At 43.1% G+C, this 21733-nt stretch overlaps 1 protein-coding gene across 1 annotated transcript in view; it reads right to left on the reverse strand.

Annotated features, from left to right (window-relative positions):
- Positions 1–274: 274 nt before the first annotated feature.
- The window catches only part of NIPAL2 (NIPA like domain containing 2), a gene marked incomplete at its 5' end in the record, with an annotated part of 66291 nt that continues 44832 nt past the window's right edge, over positions 275–21733 (reverse strand). The window contains 7 exons of the mRNA XM_080646488.1: positions 275–3240; positions 4555–4649; positions 7466–7529; positions 8821–8909; positions 10808–10943; positions 13513–13609; positions 19891–20012. Coding sequence (XP_080502614.1) covers positions 3128–3240; positions 4555–4649; positions 7466–7529; positions 8821–8909; positions 10808–10943; positions 13513–13609; positions 19891–20012 — 716 coding nt within the window. The 3' untranslated portion in view covers positions 275–3127. The remainder of the gene's footprint in view (positions 3241–4554; positions 4650–7465; positions 7530–8820; positions 8910–10807; positions 10944–13512; positions 13610–19890; positions 20013–21733) is intronic.

Below are 21733 nucleotides of genomic sequence, written 5' to 3' on the forward strand. Positions count from 1 at the left end.
GCTTCAGGAATTTGGCTCACGGTTTCCATCCACTGAGTCATGTCCACGGTTGCACCTGCTTCTTTTGGAGCAAAACTTGCACATTATCACCATTACCCTTCAATAGCACTAAATTGTACTAATCTATGAGATCTGTTCCTTCCCCTTTCTTTCTCTGCCATGAAATAAGATCTCCAGGAGTGTGTGTGTGTGTGTGTGTGTGTGTGTGTGTGTGTGTGGAGCGGGGGTGGGGGGTGGGTAGGGGTTGAAAAACACCTTCTGAGTCATTGCCTGAGAAGTTTTTTATTGTATTTTTTTTTCAAGTGATTCAAGGTAGCGAAAGCAGTACAGGGCAAGCAGACATTTAAACGGAAAACAGCCAGGTGGTAAAGACTTCTGCTCTACTCTGCCCCAGGATGGGTAACTACCAGTCATTGCTGACGCTGTTATCAAGTTGGAGAGTGGGGTGGGGGAGACTTCTCCAACAGAGGTGGTGGTACACACACAGAAGAACTGCAGCCTGTGAGAGAGAAACTTCAGCACCAGTGCTGACCTCAGAGCTACCGTTTGTATCTTGTAGAAGCAAGAAGGTCCTTACGCAAACATTGAGACATGGTGCCACACTCGCATCGCAATAGCTTGTCATGAACCACGAAATGGTGCTTTTGAGCTCCCGAGTGCCCAAGGAACAAGAAAGCGGCCGTAGGGCACGGGCACAGGCGTCTAGGCCAGGGGTTGGCTAACCGTGGCCCGAGGACGGCCACCTGCGTGTGGAAGTCCAGTTTCACTGGCGCACAGCCACGCTCACTCGTTTCCATATTGTCTGTGGCTGCGTTCCTGCTACAAGCGCAGAGTGGAGGAGTTGGCGACGTTGTATGGCCAACGCACCCAAAACATCTCTCTGGGTCTCTAAAGGGAAAGTTAGCAGACCCCTGGTCTAGACAAATAGATGAGTCAGGTGTTGGCTAAACGTTCCCGACTCATGATGCCAAAAGGAGGACTGGGCTGGCTTTGGTGGTGGTCATGCACTGTGTAATTTTAAAACATCTTTATAAGCCGGCACAACTGAAATTCTCATTCACCCTATTTTGGAGCAGCAAGATGGAAAAGTAAAATTAGATCTGAACGTATTCTCTGTTACCTGGACTTCTAAAGCATTGCTCCATTGCTTATATATACAGGTTAAGTCAATGTCATTTCTCCAAACTTTAAAAAAGATGCAAATGTTGGTGATCTTTAAAAGTATTGGCATCATGCTTTTATCTGTGCAAAATTCTACAATGCTCAAAATCAAGTGCTGTAGCTATCAATTCAGTCCTACTTCAGGTAAAACCCTTTACCAGGGGTGGACAAACTTTTTGACTCGAGGGCCACAATGGTTCTTAAACTGAACCGGAGGGCCGGAACAAAAGCATGGATGGAGTGTTTGTGTGAACTAATATAAATTCAAAGTAAAGGAGCGGAGGGGAGAGCAAGAGAACCGGATAGAACAGCCGGATCCGGCCCGCGGGCCGTAGTTTGCCCACGGCTGCTTTAGGCTAATAGTCCCCCCATTTTTGAACCAGTTTTAAGTCACCGGAAGCCTGTAGGTTAAGACACCAGACACATTTCCGAGCTGAGCCCGCCAGTGCGAACACGCTGGACCAATTCAGTAAAACATGCCATAAAATTACGACTGTTTTATTCGAATTAACGGGACACCTTCCACAATGGCAGGAGTTCAAAAGCCAGACATGGGCTCTAGGTTTTCACGCACATGTTGGCGACAGATCTGAATCTTGCCTTTGTGGTCAGGTTTGGTTGGTCTGGTCAGGAGTGCAGGGTATGCCCAAGAACACAGCTCAGAGACCCGCAGCCATGAACACCACAGTCTCCACAGCGCTGTGTTAACCAAGCTACACAAAGGCAAGTGGCTGGAACCTCGCTGTCCTGACATATCAGCGGTGACCGGAAGGTTCTGAAATGTCCTGAAGGATAGGGCTTATTATTTGATGTTGGCTACAATGAAGGCTAACTCTCTTCTCCTCGTTTAAATATTGGGTAGATTCATAAGTAACTGATGATGATGGACGCTGCCTGCAAATGTGATCTTAGTTGATTTGTGACCAGTTGCAACAAAAAAAAAGCCCTTCAGGGGACAGGAACCCCGGGCTTCCTCTCTAGACTCAGATGGACCACCTGGTTGTGTGCTTTGTCTAGGATTTAAATGGCTGGGACCCCGTTCTGTAACTGTTCCTTTTACCTGGGCGAATTTATAAAGCTTGAAATAATGACGTAGGGTGGGGGGGAACGCCGTGTCAGTGAAAATATCACCAGGAATTTAAATATGTTTTTTTGATACGTGTTAAGAGTTACAACATATAAACCCACATGATAAATTATAACAGCTAAGCAAACGAAGGCACAGGATATGAAGTTTTTTCTTCAGTTTCAATTCAAGTGTAATAGGATCTTAATAGCTGAAGGAAACGTCACCGTTCTATATTATTTAAAAAAATTGGTCCTAGTTCTTACGTTTTTTTCCTTAAGAAGCCAGCAAGGTCTTTCGGTTCGGAGTGTCCCGTCTCAGAATGCCACTTGTAAATTCGAACTTAAAGGCACCCTTCATGTTTGAAGGAGGGGCATAGTAGGGCTGGTTTTCAGAAAAGATGACTCCCTGTTCTTATTTAGGAACAGAAAGGTGAGACCTTGATGGGGCGGCTAAGAAAAGATTTCAGAAAATGATTGCTCTCAAACCTGTGTTCCAGGAGTCAGGCTGCGGCCGGGGGGGGGGGGGGGGGGGGGCGCGGGGAGTGTCTCTTTAAAGCAAAGCAGCCGGCACTCCTGGACGCTGGGAGCAGCCAGATCGGGCACGTTTCTGCGTGGCAGTTCTGCTCGGGTAGCCAGGCTCTCATTACGATCCAGGCGGCCAGAGGCTCGCTAGGGAGAGGCCCCGGGTGTGGGGGGCACTTCAAGTTACATTCCATGCGAACATTAGACTGTCAGAGCGCAGGGGGGCCCGGGTGTCCACAGAATGGAGGTGGGCAGAGACCTGGAACGCACGCTAGCACATGTCAGCGATAAATAGCTGCTGACACAAATGGAACATGTGCAGCTTTTTAAGAAGGTGGGATCGAGTAACAGGCCCACAGCCATCGCTCTCGGCACTTTAGACCTCTTTCTTCTCTCCACTTTGGCTCTTTGTTGAGTCACTTCCATCAGGCAAAGTTCCACGGGATAAACCGTTTGAATCTGGTTGTATTTTATCCAGTGTTTGTTTCCCTGTGGAGATAACAATCACACAGAGATCTTTCGCGCTCTTATAGAAGCGTACGTCTTCGCAATGTCTCCTCTATCTAGGCCACATTTAATCCCCCCCTTTTGTACTATGTGGTCACCCGCTAAGCAGAAGAGGAAAAGCCATGGGGACTGCATGCCCCGCACCATGTGGTCAGCACTGCCCAGTGGAGAGGGCAGCCTCCCCGCCCACAGAGGCTGCCACGCTGGGCACGGAGACCAGCCCGGCTCGGCCAGGAGGGGAACACGATGCATTCCCCCATCTCCAGAGCTTTCTCTCCGGAGTCCTGTCTCCTTTTATGTTGAGCCTAACGCACATGACTACACACAAAGGCAGCCTTTCAGAGTGGCCTCTAACCGCCACTGATCCCATGCATGGGGCTTTGTGAAATGAAAAAAAGAGTTGAAAGCAAGTGAACTTTATTTCCTACCGAACCTCTAACCATACAGGTCACCACCTCTGATGCACACCTTGCCAGGAACGCCAGTTCTGAATTCTTGCCCTGAACGCCCTGAGCCGATCAGAGGGCTCACGTGGGAAACGGAGCACAGAATTCACGGGGCCACGTTTTCTCAGTCCTGCGGGCGAGGCTTTAATGGCTCGGTCCTAACAGAACGGTGGAGGAACCTGTGAGAACACCACGACTCCTGTCTAGGAACCTACAGGTCACCCCCAATCCCTAGCGAAGCTGGAGACTGTTGAGGGAGGGGAGGGAAGGACACAGTGGAGGGTGTCCTTCTTTCTGGACATTGCTTCTGTGGGCTGCAGGACTAAGGCGAGCGATTCTCAGGGAAAGGAAGGAACTAACTAACCGGAAAGATGATGCAGGTTAAAGGGACCAGGATGAACGAGGGAAGGAGGAGGGGAAGAAGCCACTGATGGTCAGGGGTCTGGGGAGAACGTCACCCTTGGCCTCACAGTGCACAGGCCGCCTTCCCCAGGGACGATGTTCCCTGGCAGCCTGGCCTCGGACCTGCACTGGCCCTCCAAGGCCCTCCGAGCACCGTCCCTGTTCCTCTCCTCCTCTTTTCCAGTTTAAGGAAACTCAGAGGAAATCGGCAATATCACCCAAATCGAGAGAACAGGGTCAGTTCTTTCATAGCCCGTGTCTGTGCAAACCCGACATTCAAATAGATGAGCATTAGCACAGTTAATGATAATACCAGAGGTGATGCTTTAAGAGCTTATGTTTTGAAGATAATTGTTTCCTGTGACTTTAACACCCTAAATAATACCAGCACTGATTAATTTATGAGGATAACATTTTCTATTGTAAATGAAAGAATATACACGTTTACCGGGAATAGTCCCCAGGTCAATGTAAGACTGTGGCAGATGTTCCTTCTCTCGATGTCTTGTGACCAAAAACACACCCAGGAATGACAGAAAGCACCTGGAAGAATAACATGAGTACAGAATGCTGAAACAACGCTCGGTATTGAATAACAGCCCTATATTCCACATGATGGCATACATTCCACTGGTTTTGTTCTTCCTGTTTCCCATGGTAAGCTGCCTAAAACTTGTCTTAATTGCTGCAGCCAATAATATTTGTCCTCAGAACCAAGCCTTGGAGAGCTTCCAATAAGTCTCTGCCCCAGCTTTTTGCCATCTGGAGACTAATTCAGGCTCTAAACCCTCTGGGTAGACATTAAGTCTCATTTTCTATCCATGCATGCCCAGACCCATTACTGGCATGCAAAATGAGCACACACACACAAAAATAATTTATTCTTTAATTTTCTAAGAAATTTAGTTGTCCTTGGCCATAAGGATAGTTACAGTTTCCAGATCCTAGAAGGTTAGCCTTGCCCAAATATCTTATGAAACTGCATTTTCAAGATAGATGGTTTTCTATGCTGAGACTAGTCTGGGCTCCAGTTTGCATAACAACGGTCATGCAGGATACCAGATAGAATGCCCACACTACCCAAAGCAATCTACAGATCCAGCGCACTCCCCATGAAAATACCAACGGCATATTTCACAGACCTAGAATGAACTCTCCAAAAATTCACCTGGAATAAAAAAAAAGAAGACCCCAAAATAGCTGCAGCAATCCTGAGAAAGGAGAACAAAGTAGGAGGGATCTCGATACCAGATATCAAACTGTATTACAAAGGTAATGATGCAGGTTAAAGGGACCAGGATGAACGAGGGAAGGAGGGGAAGAAGCCACTCATGGTTAGGGGTCTGGGGAGAACGTCACCTTTGGCCTTTCAGTGCACAGGCCTCCTTCCCCAGGGACGATGTTCCCTGGCCGCTGCCCTGCACTGTCCCTCCAAGGCCCTCCGAGCACCAGGGCTGTCTTGACTCCATTGTATTTTCTTGCCTCCTTGGTCAAATATTACTTGAGCATAGACCCAAACCACTATGCTCAATATTTGACAAAGGAGGCAAGAAAATACAATGGACTCAAGACAGTCTCTTCAATAAATGGTGTGGGGAAAATTGGACAGATACATGCAAAAAAAATGAAACTAGACCACCAACTTATACCCTACACAAAAATAAAATGGATAAAGGACTTAAACATAAGACAGGAAACCATAAAAATCTTAGAGGAATCCACAGGCAGCAAAATCTCAAGACATCTGCCAATGCAATTTCTTCACCCATCCAGCTCCCAGGGCAATGGGAACTAAAGAGAAAATAAACCAATGGGACCACATCATAACAAAAAGCTTCTGCACAGCAAAAGAAACCATCATCAAAACAACAAGAAAGCCCACTGCATGGGAGAACATATTTGCCAATGTTTTCACCGATAAGGATTTAATCTCCAACATTTACAGGGAACTCGTAAACAACCCAATCAAAAAAAATGGGCAACGGACCTAAATAGATACTTTTCGAAAGACGACATACAGAAGGCCAAGAGACATATGAAAACATGCTCAAAGTCACTAATCATCTGAGAGATGCAAATCAAAATGATAATGAGGTACCATTTCACACCCGTCAGAATGGCTATCATCAACAAACGACAAGTGCTAGCGAGGATGTGGAGAAAAAGGAACCCTCCTTCACTGCTGGTGGGAATGCAGACTGGTGCAGCCACTGTGGAGAACAGTATGGAGTTTCCTCAAAAAACTAAAAATGGAACTCCCATTTGACCCAGTGATCCCACTTCTAGGAATATATCCCAAGAAACTAGAAACACCAATCAGAAAGGATATATGCACCCCTATGTTCATAGCAGCACAATTTACCATAGCTAAGATTTGGAAACAGCCTAAGTGCCCATCAGCAGCTGAGTGGATTAAAAAACTGTGGTACATCTACACAAAGGAATACTAGGCTGCTGTTAAAAGGAAGGAACTCCTACCATTTGCAACAGCATGGATGGACCTGGAGAGCATTATGCTAAGCAAAATAAATCAGTCAGAGAAAGATAAATATCACATGATCTCACTCATTTGTGAAATATAATAAACAACATAAACTGATGAACAAAAACAGATCCAGAGTCAGAGAAGCATCAATCAGACTGTCAAACCTCAGAGGGAAGGTAGGGGAGGGTGGGGAGAAGGGGGAGAGATCAACCAAAGGACTTGTATGCATGCATATAAGCCTAACCAATGGACACAGACACCAGGGGGTGAGGGTGCAAGGACACATATGTGATACCTTAATAAAGAAAAAAATAATAATTAAGCATTATTGGACTGCCATTTGGAACCAACGGATGATCCTATATCTCGGTGATCCTCCGTCAAAGTCCTGTTCTCTGCAAGGATGTTGGCAATGATGCCCAGCAATGAAGGGTTAAAGCTGGGCACCCAGATCCAGGAAAGGGATGTCACCAATCTGGTGGCATTAGGTCCAAAGCTAGATCTTCCCATCGTGGTCTTTCATTCTAGGTGATCCTCGAGGTGTCCACGGTTCCCTGATTGAGATCTAACCTAGGGCTCCCCAAGGGTGAGACAGGTCTACTATAGTATGAAAAGGCATGAAGTAGCTACAAGGAGCCAGTGGCTAGAACTGAAAGTCCCCAATGTTTCCGAACCCTCAGACAGATACCTAATCACAAAGTCAAAGTCACTGAGCCTCGTGTAGGGTGTTACATTGAAAAATGTCTCCTTTAGGAGCCCAGGAAACGGTGGTCTGTTCTGTAATTTTCCAGTTTTCTTTGCCTCACGTACAATGCCAACAATCCTACATGAAAGTAACAGAATTTCATATACCTTACCTCAGACATTTACTCACCCAAAAAAATATATAAACATAGCGAGAAAAGCTGCACCAAGGAATTCCTTATAAAATATGATGCCTATAACAGGAATAGAAGACAAAATGGTAGGAAAAGAATATTTACAATAGCTACACATTGTTTTTCAAATCATGTTAATAGAGGAGGCCCCCCGTTAGCCTCGGTTTCGCTTTCTGTGGTTTCTGTCACCCAGGGTCAAAAATATTAAATGAAAAATTCCAGAAGTAAACAATTTATAGGTTTTAAGTTGCAGGCTGTCCTGAGCTGCATGATGAAATCCCACCCCCCGGGACAGGAGGTATCCCTCTGTGCAGCACAGCCATGCTGTATATACTTAGGGAGCAGCCGTCTGGGTTGTCAGGTTGACTCTGTGGTAGTGCAGAGCCTGTGTTCAAGTCCCCCTTAATTTACTTAATAATGGCCCCAAAGCACAAGAGTAGTGATGCTGGCAATTTGAACATGCCAAAGAGAAGCCAGAAAATGTATTAATTACTTTTAAAAATTTGCCCACTGGCAGTCACATTGTTTGCCATGAAGTAAAGAAGACGAGCCAATTAGGAAACAGATAATGCCCTACCTACCTCCAAAATACATACATTTTGCAACAGGAAATGAAATCTCAATATTGGTGAATTCATCCAATAAGCCAAGGAACCAATACCAAACAGTAGGAGTGATGTACCTGGATCTACTGTATTTGGGTTGGAACCAAGTTTAAATTTCATACTTTTTAAAAAACACTATTGTGTCTGACACATTAAAAAACTTTCCATAAAAAAAAAACAAAACAGAATGCAATAGTAGAAAAACGGAGGCCAGAACAGCAAAAGCGGTAGTTTCTGTTCTCATCTGCCTGGCCTTCCTGAAACACTGCGTTCTGTTTTGGGCCCCGCTCTCTGGTCAAGGTGGTGAAGGCCGGAGAGGGAAGAGTCAATTGACCTGGGATGTCTGGCCCAAAGACAAGACACAAGAGAACCCTTCCAATGCTCTGACCACCAGCAGGGCTGGCAGAGAGAAGACGTCAGAAAGCAGAACTAAGATGAATGTCTTGAATTCACAGGGAGGCTAATTCCTGCCCAATAAAAGGAAATAATTTCTAATAATTAGAGCTCTCCAAATAATTAGAGTAATTTAAAATGGGACTGAGCTGCCTCGGGAGGCGGAGAGCCTTGGGGAGCATTCGCACACAGTAGAAGAACGTGTCCTAGGGGGTGTTATGGAGGAAACGCAGACGCTGTGTGAGGCTGGGAGGATGTGGGTTACGCAGACCCTAATACCTGAAGGATTCCTTGATTTTCTTATATGCCTGTTGTGGGGGTAGAACACCTGAGTACAGAAAGCCAAAACTCACCTGCAATAATGGCACTGGTTGTAAAGAAAACATGGTTAACGGGCACCACCGTCGCTGTATGGTAGAGTTTCGTGGCTTGATTCAGGAACCTAGAGCAGAAGGCACTTACTGAAGCTCTGGCTTTAAGAGATGCTCAGCAATAAGTTAACAATAACATCAAGAAATGCATGTTCTTCAGCGACAACTACAAAGGGAAAGGAAGTGCAGTAAAAGGGCATTTCCAATCAGCAGTCATAGCTTATATGCATCTGATGTATGAGATCAGATGTCAGGTTTTATGGTCTGTTTAAACCAACAACAGTAACAATGAAAAGCAATTAATCATATTCTGAGGCCACAGAAGTTTGAGTTGGAAGCAATTCAAGCTGCTGGACCGGTATCGCACTGCGGCTGATTCATTACGATAGACCCTAGAATCTGTTAAATATCATATCGAGGGAATAGTATAGCTATGCCTTGACATGCCACGTGCCAAGAAAGAAGATGGAGAAGTAAAAGGAATGTTTAATGTTTGAAAAACAATGCCGAGGGCTCCAGCTGCAGAGCACATGTGGGAACTGGGCTTCTCACTTTGGCCACCAACCGAATTCGGGTTCCCGCGCTGTGCGGTGCTGCCCCGCCAGGGACTAGAAGCTTCTCGAGAGCAGTGCATTGCCCTGACATCACCTGGGTGCTTTCAAAAAGCATGAATGCTTAGGTCCTATTCTAGAGCAACTGAAAAAAAAAAAAATTTTGTGGGCAGCGCCCAGGTGTGCCTGTGCATGTATATACATGCGTGCATGTGTGTATACACACATACACATATATATATGTGTAATTAAGCCTCCTCAGGTAATTTTAATGGGCAGCCAGGGCTGAAAGCCACAGTTCTATAGTTCCAGTGTGAAGGGTGCAGGGGCCGAAACAAGGGTGGTAAGAATGCAGTTTACCTGTGCCGTATCTACCTTTTAAATTCATCAAGCAGAGTTCAAAGATAATGATGCTAATCATTACATTCTAAAAGGTAGCAGAGCAGTCCTGATTAATTCAGAAGAAGAGAAGAGACAAAACAGCAAGACTCAAGTATTAGAAACACACTCAGTCTTATGAGGAAATGACTAATGAAACAGTGACAAAACATTGGTTTCTCCAGTAATTGCCCACACTCCTAGTTACAGGGCCTATCGCCAACCCGTGACAATGAGACTCGACTTCTAGGACTAAGAAAGGAACCAATCTCTTCCCGAGTTGGGGCTCTGACTTCCTCGCTGGCCCTGGGATGGTGGCTTTGTATAGCATTTTGGGGGTAAACAGGAAACTTTCTGGTTGATTCGAGAGCCTAGCAGGCAAAGGCATCCTCTCCATGTGAAATGGAGGGGAAGCTATTGGAGCAGAGGGGTGGCGGGGGCGGGGGGGGGGGGGGAGGCGGGGAGAGCAGAAATTAAAAATGTTCCATGTCACCACTATTAGGCCCCAAGAGAAACATAAAACAATCATTCCACAATCCCTTGGGTACGAAGCAAGTTCTGGCCAAAGATACAAAGTTCTGGGGAAAGGATTTCCCTCCTGGCCAAACGTCTGGTTTTGTCCATCTCTGGGCAATTAATGAGCATGAGCTAAGAAGCGAAGGTGAAGGGTTCATGTATTTCCTATACTTAGAAATGAAATCTGGATGGGGACCTGCCCCTTTGATTTATTGCTAATGACAACCTGTGTACGATGGGTATTAATTACAAGCAGAAGAGCATCAGGAAAGTATCAAAGTGCACTTAGCTGGGTTATGGCTGCACTTCAGAGCTCACAAGATGTGAAGGCAATGCTCCGTAAAAACGTCTTATTGGATGTGAAGGGTATTGCAAGGCATGTTAGCTGAGGATAAGCCGTAGACCCTTCACCCTTCTCAATCAGTTGCATCTAATTTTAATTATCATCTGAGGCCAAGAAAGACGGACGCTCAGAGAAGCGCAGGAACGCTGAAAGATTGGTGAGGACATGGAAGCTAACTTACTTGACTTGGAAAGCACAAGATGCTACCATGATGATAAACATTATATAGAAGATGGGGTACGTTAGCTGCATTTTATCCGTCACAGAAAAAGTGATCATGCCTGAGACAGCTTTCACGGAAATAACAGTCAATGAGGCTGAAAAACAAAACAAAGGACACAAGTAAAATACACACCTGAGACAGGGTGACAAATAAATATCGTAAGCGTACACGGTACAGTGGTCAATGCCCCTCTTATGCTTTAAGCATGAGGACTCTGGCTAAGCAGTAGCCCTGGTGTTTAAGCTGGGCTGGGCCTCAGATTGGCTTCTATCAGCTGAGGACCTGCCGTGTGACTGTGCCTTTTATCTTTGGAGCAAGATGCTTATTTTCCAGCCCTAAACTGTTGAAAGGATGCTATAGAGGTTATAATTGCTAATAGATGGGAAGGGAGAAAACAATGAAGGGAGGAGATAAGAAAAGTCAGATTGTCCACGTGACATTAATGGGAAAATAGCTATGAAGCCATACCGAAAAAAAAAAAAATGTAAAGCCAAATAGATGAGAAGACCGGAAAGTGAAAAGCAACTCACTCTGTGAGTTTACGAAGAGTTGTACTTAGTCTATGCATGAACCCTTTGTTAATAAGTGCCTAGAAGTTTCATTAAAATATTTTTTGAAGAAGACACTAATAGGAAGCAGGACCAGAGCTGAGTATGCATTTCTGAGTCAACCATAAATCTAAGATTTACATAAGCATGTCTACACATTTTCTATGCTGAAGAGGAAGAACCTGTCCCTTATGGGAACACGTTTTTCTTCGTTTCCAAATAGTAATGAAGAAAAAGTGACCTGACAAGGTTATATCAATGTGAACGCAATGAAGCATTTTCTGGAAACACCATGTTTCGGTAGGAAGAAGACAGGGCTTCCTTTTTGCCTAGGTCCCTTGAAATTACGTTACCTATGATTCCATAAATTAGCTGAAAGCTACAGGAAAATAAAATCAAATATAATTATCAGCCAAAGGCAATGGGAAGAAGAAATACTGTTTTTGTGGCTGCTGATATCTGGTCATAATGTATCTGAACTTGACTCCTTTTCGTTTCTGAAAGGAAATAGCAGGTGAAGTGGAAAAGCCTTCCAGAATCTCCTTTTCCAAAAACTGAAAGCACACTTTAACTTGAAGGGTTCTAGGGCACACTTCCAAATTAGGCATTTTCTTTCTGTTATGAGTCACACTTAACAGAGGAGACCTGGTAATAAATTCTAAAAACAAACCCCCAATCCCAACGGAGAGGCCTACCCCTGGGCACCTCTTCCTTTTAAAATGTCTTTGACCTGACCTTTTACGTGTTTTCTACAGAGTATGACAACAGTCACATCTCAGAGAATCCAGGGAATGGCAAGTATCTATTGAGATGTGTGTTACTTGATGGTTTAAGTTTGTAAAGTTAGCTCTTGAGGGACCTTGATTTCCTCCTAAACCCATTGCTTGTAATTAGAGCACAATGTGATTATGGTCCTGTAGCCTGAACAGCTTGGATTCCCAGAGGGATCACTGACGGAGAAACAGCTGAACACACTGTTCCATTAGCCGCAGATCCTCAGGATTGCCAAAGCCCTTAAAGGTCACTGACTTTTAAAAAATCATCGAATTCAACCACCACCTGATGTTAAATTATACTTAAACACAAAATAAAAACAAAACTGGAATTCTTCACTAAACAGCTAAACCAACTATTAGTTGCTAGAGTTGATCACTGCATTTTCAAAGCATGCACAATCACCAACTGATTAATCACTATTTATTATAACTCTGAAAGTTATTTCTAGACTGGTATCAAGTTCTTTTAAGATTTTATTTTGGTGGGGGGGGAGGGTGGTTGATGAGGACAGATGGAAATACAAAGTTGTAATGCAGTCTCACTCTAATATTGTATATGTAAAAATAGAAAGTACTTATGTGTACACAGAAAAAAAGATTAGAAGAACCTACATACTCTAGGTAGTGGGATTATGAATAAATTTTAAACTAATTTTTAAAACTATACACATACACATGTTCATTTAAGGAAATGTGGAAAATGCAGAAAAGCCTGAAAAGAAAAATGAAAATCACTTGTGACCTCAACACTCAACTCCAAGTCACTCTTAACACGGGGGAGATATTTTTGTAGTTATTTTTCTATCTTTACATTTTTCTTTTTTTTTTAAATATATTTTATTGATATTTTACAGAGAGAAAGGGAGAGGGATAGAGAGCTAGAAACATCGATGAGAGAGAAACATGGATCAGCTGCCTCCTGCACACCTCCCACTGGGGATGTGCCCGCAACCAAGGTACTTGCCCTTGACCGGAATTGAACCTGGGACCCTTCAGTCCGCAGGCCGACGCTCTAGCCACTGAGCCAAACTGGTTTCGGCCTTTACATTTTTCAATTATTTATAAGAAAAAAAACCTAAAGTATTCAGAGAGCAAATATAATGACCCAAAAGTAAAAAATTGCTAAATGTATTTTTAAAGAATTACATATATATCAATCAATTTTAGTAATAGACTTGCAAAGTCTAGTTTACATAATTGAGACTCAGTTTCTTTCTATAAATCCGAGTTGAAAAGTAGAAACAATGAGAAAGGAATAGAATGCTCAAGTATTTTCCTTCAAATCTTTTTGACTTAGCATGGCTAGATTAGAAAATTAGGAAACAAAATACATCCTTACCTAGAAGGGCCACCAGGGTTAGTAGAATCACAATGTGCGTCATCCCTTTTCTTTTATAGAAATATAGGAGAATGCAGAAAATTAATATTTCTAAAATCTAGAAATAAAACAAAAAGAGTCAAGTATAAATTATTTTATACAAAGTCTTCAGAATGTCACACTTCGTGGATTTTGCAAGTTATGAGAGTTGGTGAGGTGACTAGAGTCCCTAAGGACAAGTATAAACATAGGAGAACAATATTTTAATCCTCAGCTGTCCAGACCCAGAGCTCTAACATCACCTACATGCCAATGGTGCCCAAATCTAGATCTCCAGTCCTGACCTCCCTGCAACTCCAGTCTCATTTATCCAACTATCTGCTAGACATCTCCATATGCATGGTTTAAGTTTAACAGCCATATCATATCCCACGAGTATGGGCAACACTTAACCCTTGGTTGCCTACCTTCCCTACCTGTTCTTCCTGGGGTCTTCACCCCCTCAGTGGGTGACATCACCACCCTGCTCCCTTCCCCTCACTCCCTGCCACCCTCTGACCCCTGCAATGGCTTCTCATTCATCTCTGATTTTACCTCTCTACAATCCGGCCATTCAGCAGCCAGAGGAATTATTTAAAAGCACAATCTGGATAACAAAATATTTTCTTCCTAGAACATATATGTGATATACATGCAAGGTATTTACAGTGATAGGACAAGCATGCATGTAGCCCTAAACCTACGAAACAGAACTGACCAATACCTTTGAAGTCTGTTGTCTGCTCCTCCCCACTTGCACTCCTCTCTCCTGTGACCTCCCCAGGAAACACTGTATTGAGCTTTGCGTTTACCACTCACTTTCTTGATAGTTTATCACATTTCTATGTATCCCTAAATGACACCCTGTTTATTTCTGCATCTGTCTGGACTTTACACAAGGGGGGTCATATTGCTTTCACTTGCTTGCTTTTTTTCACTCTGCATTATGTTTATGAGATTCGTCCAGGGTGATACATGCACGAATAATATAAGTTAGATCCAGTCATTCCTATGGTTTCCTATCACATTAAGAATAGAATCCAGGCCCTAGCCAGCTTGGCTCAGTGGATAGAGCGTCGGCCTGTGGACTGAAGGGTCGCAGGTTGGATTCCGGTCAAGGGCATATACCTGAGTTGTGGGCTCGATCCCCAGTGGGGGGCGTGCAGGAGGCAGCAAATCAATGATTCTCTCTCATCATTGATGTTTCTCTCTCTCCCTATCTGAAATCAATAAAAATATATTTAAAAGAAAAAGAATAGAATCCAGTCCGGTTGGCGTGGCTCAGTGGTTGAGCGTTGATCTATGAACCAGAAGGTCATGGTTTGATTCTCGTTCAGGGCACATGCCCAGGTTATGGGCTTGATCCCCAGTGGAGGCTGTGCAGGAGGCAGCCAATTAATGATCCTCTCTCATCATTGATGTTTCTCTCTCTCTTCCCTTCCTCTCTGAAATTCTCTCTCTCTCTCTCCCTCTCTCTCTCTCTCACTCTCTCCTTCCTGGATATAAAAGCCCCAGCTAACTTCTCTCACCTCATCTTGTACGACTCACTAGGGGATGGTCCAACCTGCACCGGCCCAAATGGCCTTTTTTCCTCCCTAGTCCTGGCAGTCCTCAGATTGCTCCTGCCTTTGGGCCTTTGCACTAACTGTGCTGCCTGGAGGTGTCTTTCCCTGATCTTTGCACAATGGCTCCTCTGGACACTCAGCTCTCGGCTTAAATGTCACCTCCTCTGGGAGGTCTTCCCTGACCACTTTGCTCTAACAGAGCCACCTAGTCATCCTATCACACCCCCGACTTCAGGTGGCCACGGTGAGCATTTTATCATCATCATCTGTCATACTTCCTGTTCATGTACTTAGGTGTTTCCTGTCTGCCTCCCTGCTAGACATCAGCTCTATGAGGACAGGGTCCTTATCCTTATCGGCTGTGTTTGCCACCCTGTCCCCAGTATTTAGGGAATTAATGAGAACATTACACCTCAAATTTATGATGAACAACATGCCGAAAAACAGACCTAACTCTAATAAACTGAAGGTTCAATAAATACTGACTAAATGTCTAAATTTTCCTATCCCCAAGAAAACTCTAGTGTAAGCTTGAGTTCTCAATTTTATTTTTGTTTTAACATTTTTTCTTTTTTGAGGTCCTTAAGATAACCTGAAGCAACTCTTTTTTTCCCCAAAGAGATGGTATCCATGGACTGAAATAATATGAATGTTTACTTTTCTGACATCAGATAAGTAAACATACCAACAATAGTTGTTTTTTTCTTAAAAATTACTAGAATTAGGCACTTCACTACTGTTAGGACTGCATTTTACTCATTGAGCTCTAAGTCAACAATCTCTACTTTTCCATTCAAGGTTTTGCCTGTTGATTTGTTTTTTTTCCTTTAATCCTTGTGGCACGGAAAGCAGCAGGACCAAACCTTCTTCATTTAAAGACCTTTTCATCTACAATGGAAAATTAGGTCATCCCTTAGTCTTCTTTTCCTGGTAAAGTAAACCAATTATTTTAACCTTCCTTATAAGACTTATTTGCCAGGCCTTTGATTCAACCAAGCAGTGCTACAAAAGCGAATGAACAACTGTCTCTTTGCCTTCCCGAAAGCGGCCATCAAAACACTGGGTGTCCCAGCCTTTGTACCCCTCATCAGTTGTTAAGAGAAATATCACTCTGGGCTTGGTCTCTGCTCAACCACAGGCTTCCATTTCTCACATGATACAGGGACCACAGTTCCCACTGATGGAGAGAAGCTAGCTCTTCCTCACTAACACAGAGCATGTTAGCTAAATGGATGAGCATGCCGATTATTCCTTTTTTGGCGGGGTGGGGGTGGGGGATGAGGGTAGTTATCAGTTCTAAAACTCATGTATGGCCGAAACCGGTTTTGCTCAGTGGATAGAGCGTCAGCCTGCGGACTGAAGGGTCCCGGGTTCGATTCCGGTGAAGGGCATGTACCTTGGTTGCGGGCACATCCCCAGTGGCGGGTGTGCAGGAGGCAGCTGATCTATGTTTCTCTCTCATCGATGTTTCTAGCTCTCTATCCCTCTCCCTTCCTCTCTGTAAAAAATCAATAAAATATATTTAAAAAAAAATAAAACTCATGTATGACTTTTTGTCCACTTCTGAGGCTTCAGATAAATAAAACATGAGTTCCTATTATTCATGGAATGACTGCAGTTGCCCTGGGTTCTGTCTTGTGTTAAGACGTCATGGCACTCCCAGGAATAAAATATTTAAACAGCATGAATTAATGTTAATTTTTTTCTAGCAACATTCTCCCCCCTCTGTGAAAATATCAATATTAGAGAAGCTGTGATTTCTGCAGGTTGCTGCAACCCACAAAGAGGCTTGCTTTGCTGCTATCTCTGAGGTCAGAAATAATAACAGTGCTTGCTGCATGCTCACCATATGCTTTACTTGTACTAATTCATGGAGTCCTCACAGCAACCTTTGGAGTGGCACTCTTTTTTTTAAATTATATTTTATTGATTTTTTACAGAGAGGAAGGGAGAGGGATAGAGAGTTAGAAACATTGATGAGAGAGAAACATCGATCAGCTGCCTCCTGCACACCCCCTACTGGGGATGTGCCCACAACCAAGGTACGTGCCCTTGACCGGAATCAAACCTGGGACCCTTCAGTCCGCAGGCCGATGCTCTATCCACTGAGCCAAACTGGTTTCGGCTGGAGTGGCACTCTTATTATCCCCATTTTACAGATGGGGAAACCAAGACTCAGAGGGGTTTTGCTGGCCGGGCAAAAGAGCAGTTTTAATTACTGTAGTTATGATCTTTGCAGTCATGGTTTATAGAAAAAGCACAGAATCTGCCACATCCAAGAATTAAATATTAATTACTTAGGTGTTTAATAGATTTAAAACAAACTTTAGCTCAAGATCTTAGTACATAATTGACAAGTTCTGGTCTTTAGAGATGCAACATCTAACAGGTTAAATTTCAAACTAAGATAATATAGATTTATTTCCCTTAGAGTCTAATGCCAATAGTGTTATTCAAACGTGACTTTATTAAAGGTTTATTTTATGCTATCTTATAAATATCTGGAATTATATACATTTTTGGTGAGTTTACTTTCAAATATATTTTTATGGGACTATGGATCTCTCCCAGAACTGTGAAATTTCTGCTACAGAAATTCCTCTCTCTACCCAGGGCGACTAATAAATTGAGTTGACTTTGGAAAATGGCAAAATGCAATTAATTTCAGATTTTTTTGTGTGGAAACATAAGGTTTAATAAAAAGTAGCCTTATTCTTTTAAAATGTTTTCTCTGGTGTTAAAACAATATAAGATACATCATCATCAAACAATGTTGTTTATTCCCCCCCAAAATAAGTCTTGATGCATCTTTAATCTCCAAAGGATTTAACTTGGGCTATTACATTTCTGATCATAAACTAGGGGACCCTTTTCTCACTGGATGAACAATTTGTTTTGCCTACTGACAAAGAATAACATGTGTTGGTAGGACTTCACGTTTAGACTCTCATGAAATACAGAACAAGTCCTTCTAGTTCTTAGATTTGATTGATGACAGCTGCAGCAGTTAAAGGACTGGGTATGGTGAACAAGTGGGAAGATATAATGGGTGGGCAGGCAGGAGACAGAGAGTATGACAGACCTGAGGAAGGCTGACCTGAGCTGGAAAGCCCGGTCCTAAAGGCTGATGGAGGGCAGGGGTAAGGGGAGCCTTCCAATATGAGAGGAGGGAGTTGAGGAGAGAACATAGTGAGTTCAGTTTTTAAGATGCTACATTTGAAGAACCTCTTGGACATCCAGGTGAGAACATAGACGTGCAGCTCAGAAGAGACCTGGGGAGAACTGTAGGTCTGGATTTGGAAGTCCTTCTAAAGAAGGATGGTGGGGTGGGTGATGAGCTCACCCTAGAAAACCCTGGATGAATATTTAGCATGAATAGGTAACAGTGGTTGGCAGAAGAGAAGGAGGTGACCATCAAGAGTCTGGGATGGAATAGTTGGAGAAGAAGAGGAGAAACAGGGAAAACAAACTGAGGAAGCAGAGAGGCAAGTAGTTCGAGATGATGATGGGTCACGAGTAAATGCTGCTTAAGGTTCAGGAAGAATTAGGTTCCCCGCCCCCAAAAAAGAAAGCAATTGCATTTGGCAATTTGTGGGGAGGGACCCACTAGATTATAACAAATGGTGAGTGAGCAGGAGCTGAGAAAACAGAGGGGAATAAATGGTGGTGAGTGGAAGAGAAATAAGAGTTGATTAAAGGGTGTGTAGTATGTGAAGATTTTTTTTTAAACAGGAATCGTTGTTGAGTAAGAGAAAGGGGTAGAGTGGATAGAGCGGGAGACTACAAAAAGAAAAGACCTATAAACATTGATGCTCCAGTGGTCAGAATTATCTATCGAAGATAGTAAGATATACAGAATTCTTGTCACATTGACAAGGAACTGCCAGGTAATAATGTAATACCAGGCAGTTCCTGCTGTGATAGCCCGAGTTACACTTGGAACAAAAATTTTTACATAAGAGGCGTATAAAGCAGGATCATACTATGTTACCTGTTTTAATGGCAGAGGACTAGAGCAGATAGTTTTTTGAGGTCACGTCTAATCCTAAAATTACATGGTTCTGTGTGCTTTGATCCTTTTTACTGAATTCACAATTACTTTACCAATCCAGTTCTTGGTTAAATGCTCAACTATCCCACAGTTTTGTTCTTACGACCTGTCTTTCCTATAATATTCTTATTTTCCACCTAAACCGACTCCTGTAAAAAGTTATGTAGCAACCACTTCAATCATGTCCTCTCTTTATACCCATCAGATATGGCCACTGCAGCAAATAAAGTATCCCAATTAGTGGCTTCCAATTTCTGTACCAGCTCATTCCATTCTTTCTTTTGCACATCTCTCAGCCTTACCCTCCTGTGGCCTGCTTCTCCACAGACAGCCTATTGCATTGTTCTCAAGGAGAACTTTTTTGAAGAGAATATCTACCTTGAATAAAATTCAGGGAAGAAAAAGGGGTCTTCAGGTACATCTCTTTGGACGTGGAAGAGAGGGTTTTGGGGGGTTTGTCTGTTGTTACTTTGAGTTGTTCGAAAATATGATGCTCTGAAATTTGCCAGATTCAATGTTGTGGAAATTGTTCCAGTCACGGGTCACCCTCAAGGATGGGATACCTGGGAAACTGGGGGTGTCTATTGCTGAGTTAGTGTTTCAAGTGCTTTCATGTTGGTCAAATATATTGGCATTGTAATGAGATATTAATGCCGAGAAGGTAAGGTTGTGTTAGTTCTCTAACGTGTGCATGTAGCAGTGGTCGAGATAACATAGCTCTGCCACAGTAATTACAATGCTTACCACATAGATCAGGAACCGCCAGCCAACAAAGTAATACTGTACTGTTCTTGCAGAGATAGCCTGGGGTATGTTTGGAGCAAAGTTCACCAACAAATATGATCCCGCAAATGCCAATGTCATACCTTTAAGTAAAACAGAAAAGACAAAGCAAGTTGAAAAGAGACATTTTAATCTTTTGTTGATCTAAACATTACCTATGGACTGAGCATTACTTGTAAAAGTGCTGGCCATCCCGCCCTATTAAAATATAATTCATCAACCATCCCTAGATAGCGTCACACATCCACCTGATAGCATCACCTTTAAAGAGGGATAAGGGCCCTGGCCTGTGTTGCTAACTGGTTAGAGCACTGGCCCGCGCACCAAAGGGTCATGGGCGGATTCATTCCTGGTCAAGGGCACATACCTGGGTTGCAGGTTCGTTCCCTCACCCTAGTGAGGGTGCGTGCAGGAGGCAACCAATTGATATGTTTCTCTCACATCGATGTTTCTCTCTCTCTTCTCCTCTCTCCCTCCACTCTCTCTAAAAAAAAAAAATCAATAGAAAAAATATCTAGTGAGGGTTAACAAAAAAAAAAAAAGAAAAGAAGAAAAAAAAAAAAAAGAGGAATAAGGGCCAGGGAATGGATGGGGCAGGACATAACTTCTGATTGTTCTCTGTTGTTCCAGATAGATCCTGGCCTAAGCAGAGAAGTGTTCTGCTAAGATGGGGAAGATCAGAACGTGTGCATAGGGAGACATGGAAACGCAACCAAGCTGGCTGTTTGTGTTCTTATGGGCCAGTCAGTGCAAGATGGACCTGGATTTAGGTCTAGAAGGCAGAGCCCAGAGGGTGGGGAGCCCATCGCGTGACCATTCACTCTGCACGTACTCATTTTGGGAGCCTTACACACACACACACACACACACACACACACACACACACACACACACGTGGGTGATTTTACACTTAGAAACTCTGGTAAATGAGCATCTTCATCATTGCCACTTTTTTGGCATCCCTTTAGCAGAAATAATGAAGGTGAACATTGCCTTTGCTCTAAGATTTATCTAGTCTAATTCAGTATCTAGAATTCCAGGCATAGCTGAGTAAAATATCACATAATAAACCTATGAAAGGAATGTGTTACTGTCATCACTTTAACGTTACTTAAAATAATGGAGGAAGGGTATGTGCTGGGGGAGTGGCCATGGATGGAGGGGTAAAGGAAGGACACTTCCAAATCACACTGAAATCTACTTATTTGTTAGTAATTAGCAGCCTGAGAAAAAGTGACACACATAGCATTTTTTAGGTAGCGCCCTTGAAAACATAATTCAGCTTGCTCCATCACTGAGGTCGGCATTGTTCTGTACATAATGGACAACCAGCGTTGACTCCAACCTGAAACAATTTGATTTGTTGATAAAATCTCACACTTTGAAGACACCAAATTTCCTCTTCTTCTTAGCCAAATGATTTATGACTTTGAACTCTAGTTTCTGAGAACAAAGGGCATTTGATTTTTCAGACAAGCTAAATAATAGCTGTACAGGGTACTGTAGAAGCTATAAAATAAGTTTCATCGAAGTAACAATATATTCTGTAATGCTTTGTGAAGACAGAGATTATATACACAATTTTAAAAGCTTTTTCTAATGAGTTTTAAAAATAAAAATACATTATTAAGCCCTGTAATACAAGGAAAATAATAAACACCATCTATAAGAACTTGGGCAAAATTATTGGTCAGCCTTGTTCTTTCTTTAGGAATAAAAAATTCTTTTATAATTGTTCAATATTAGGTTTCTAGGAAGAAGGGTTTAATAAAAATAGTTTTGTGAACTTGGTAAAGTAGAATAA

The sequence above is a fragment of the Plecotus auritus genome (assembly GCF_963455305.1).
Source record: "Plecotus auritus genome assembly, chromosome: 11".
NCBI lineage: Eukaryota > Metazoa > Chordata > Mammalia > Chiroptera > Vespertilionidae > Plecotus > Plecotus auritus.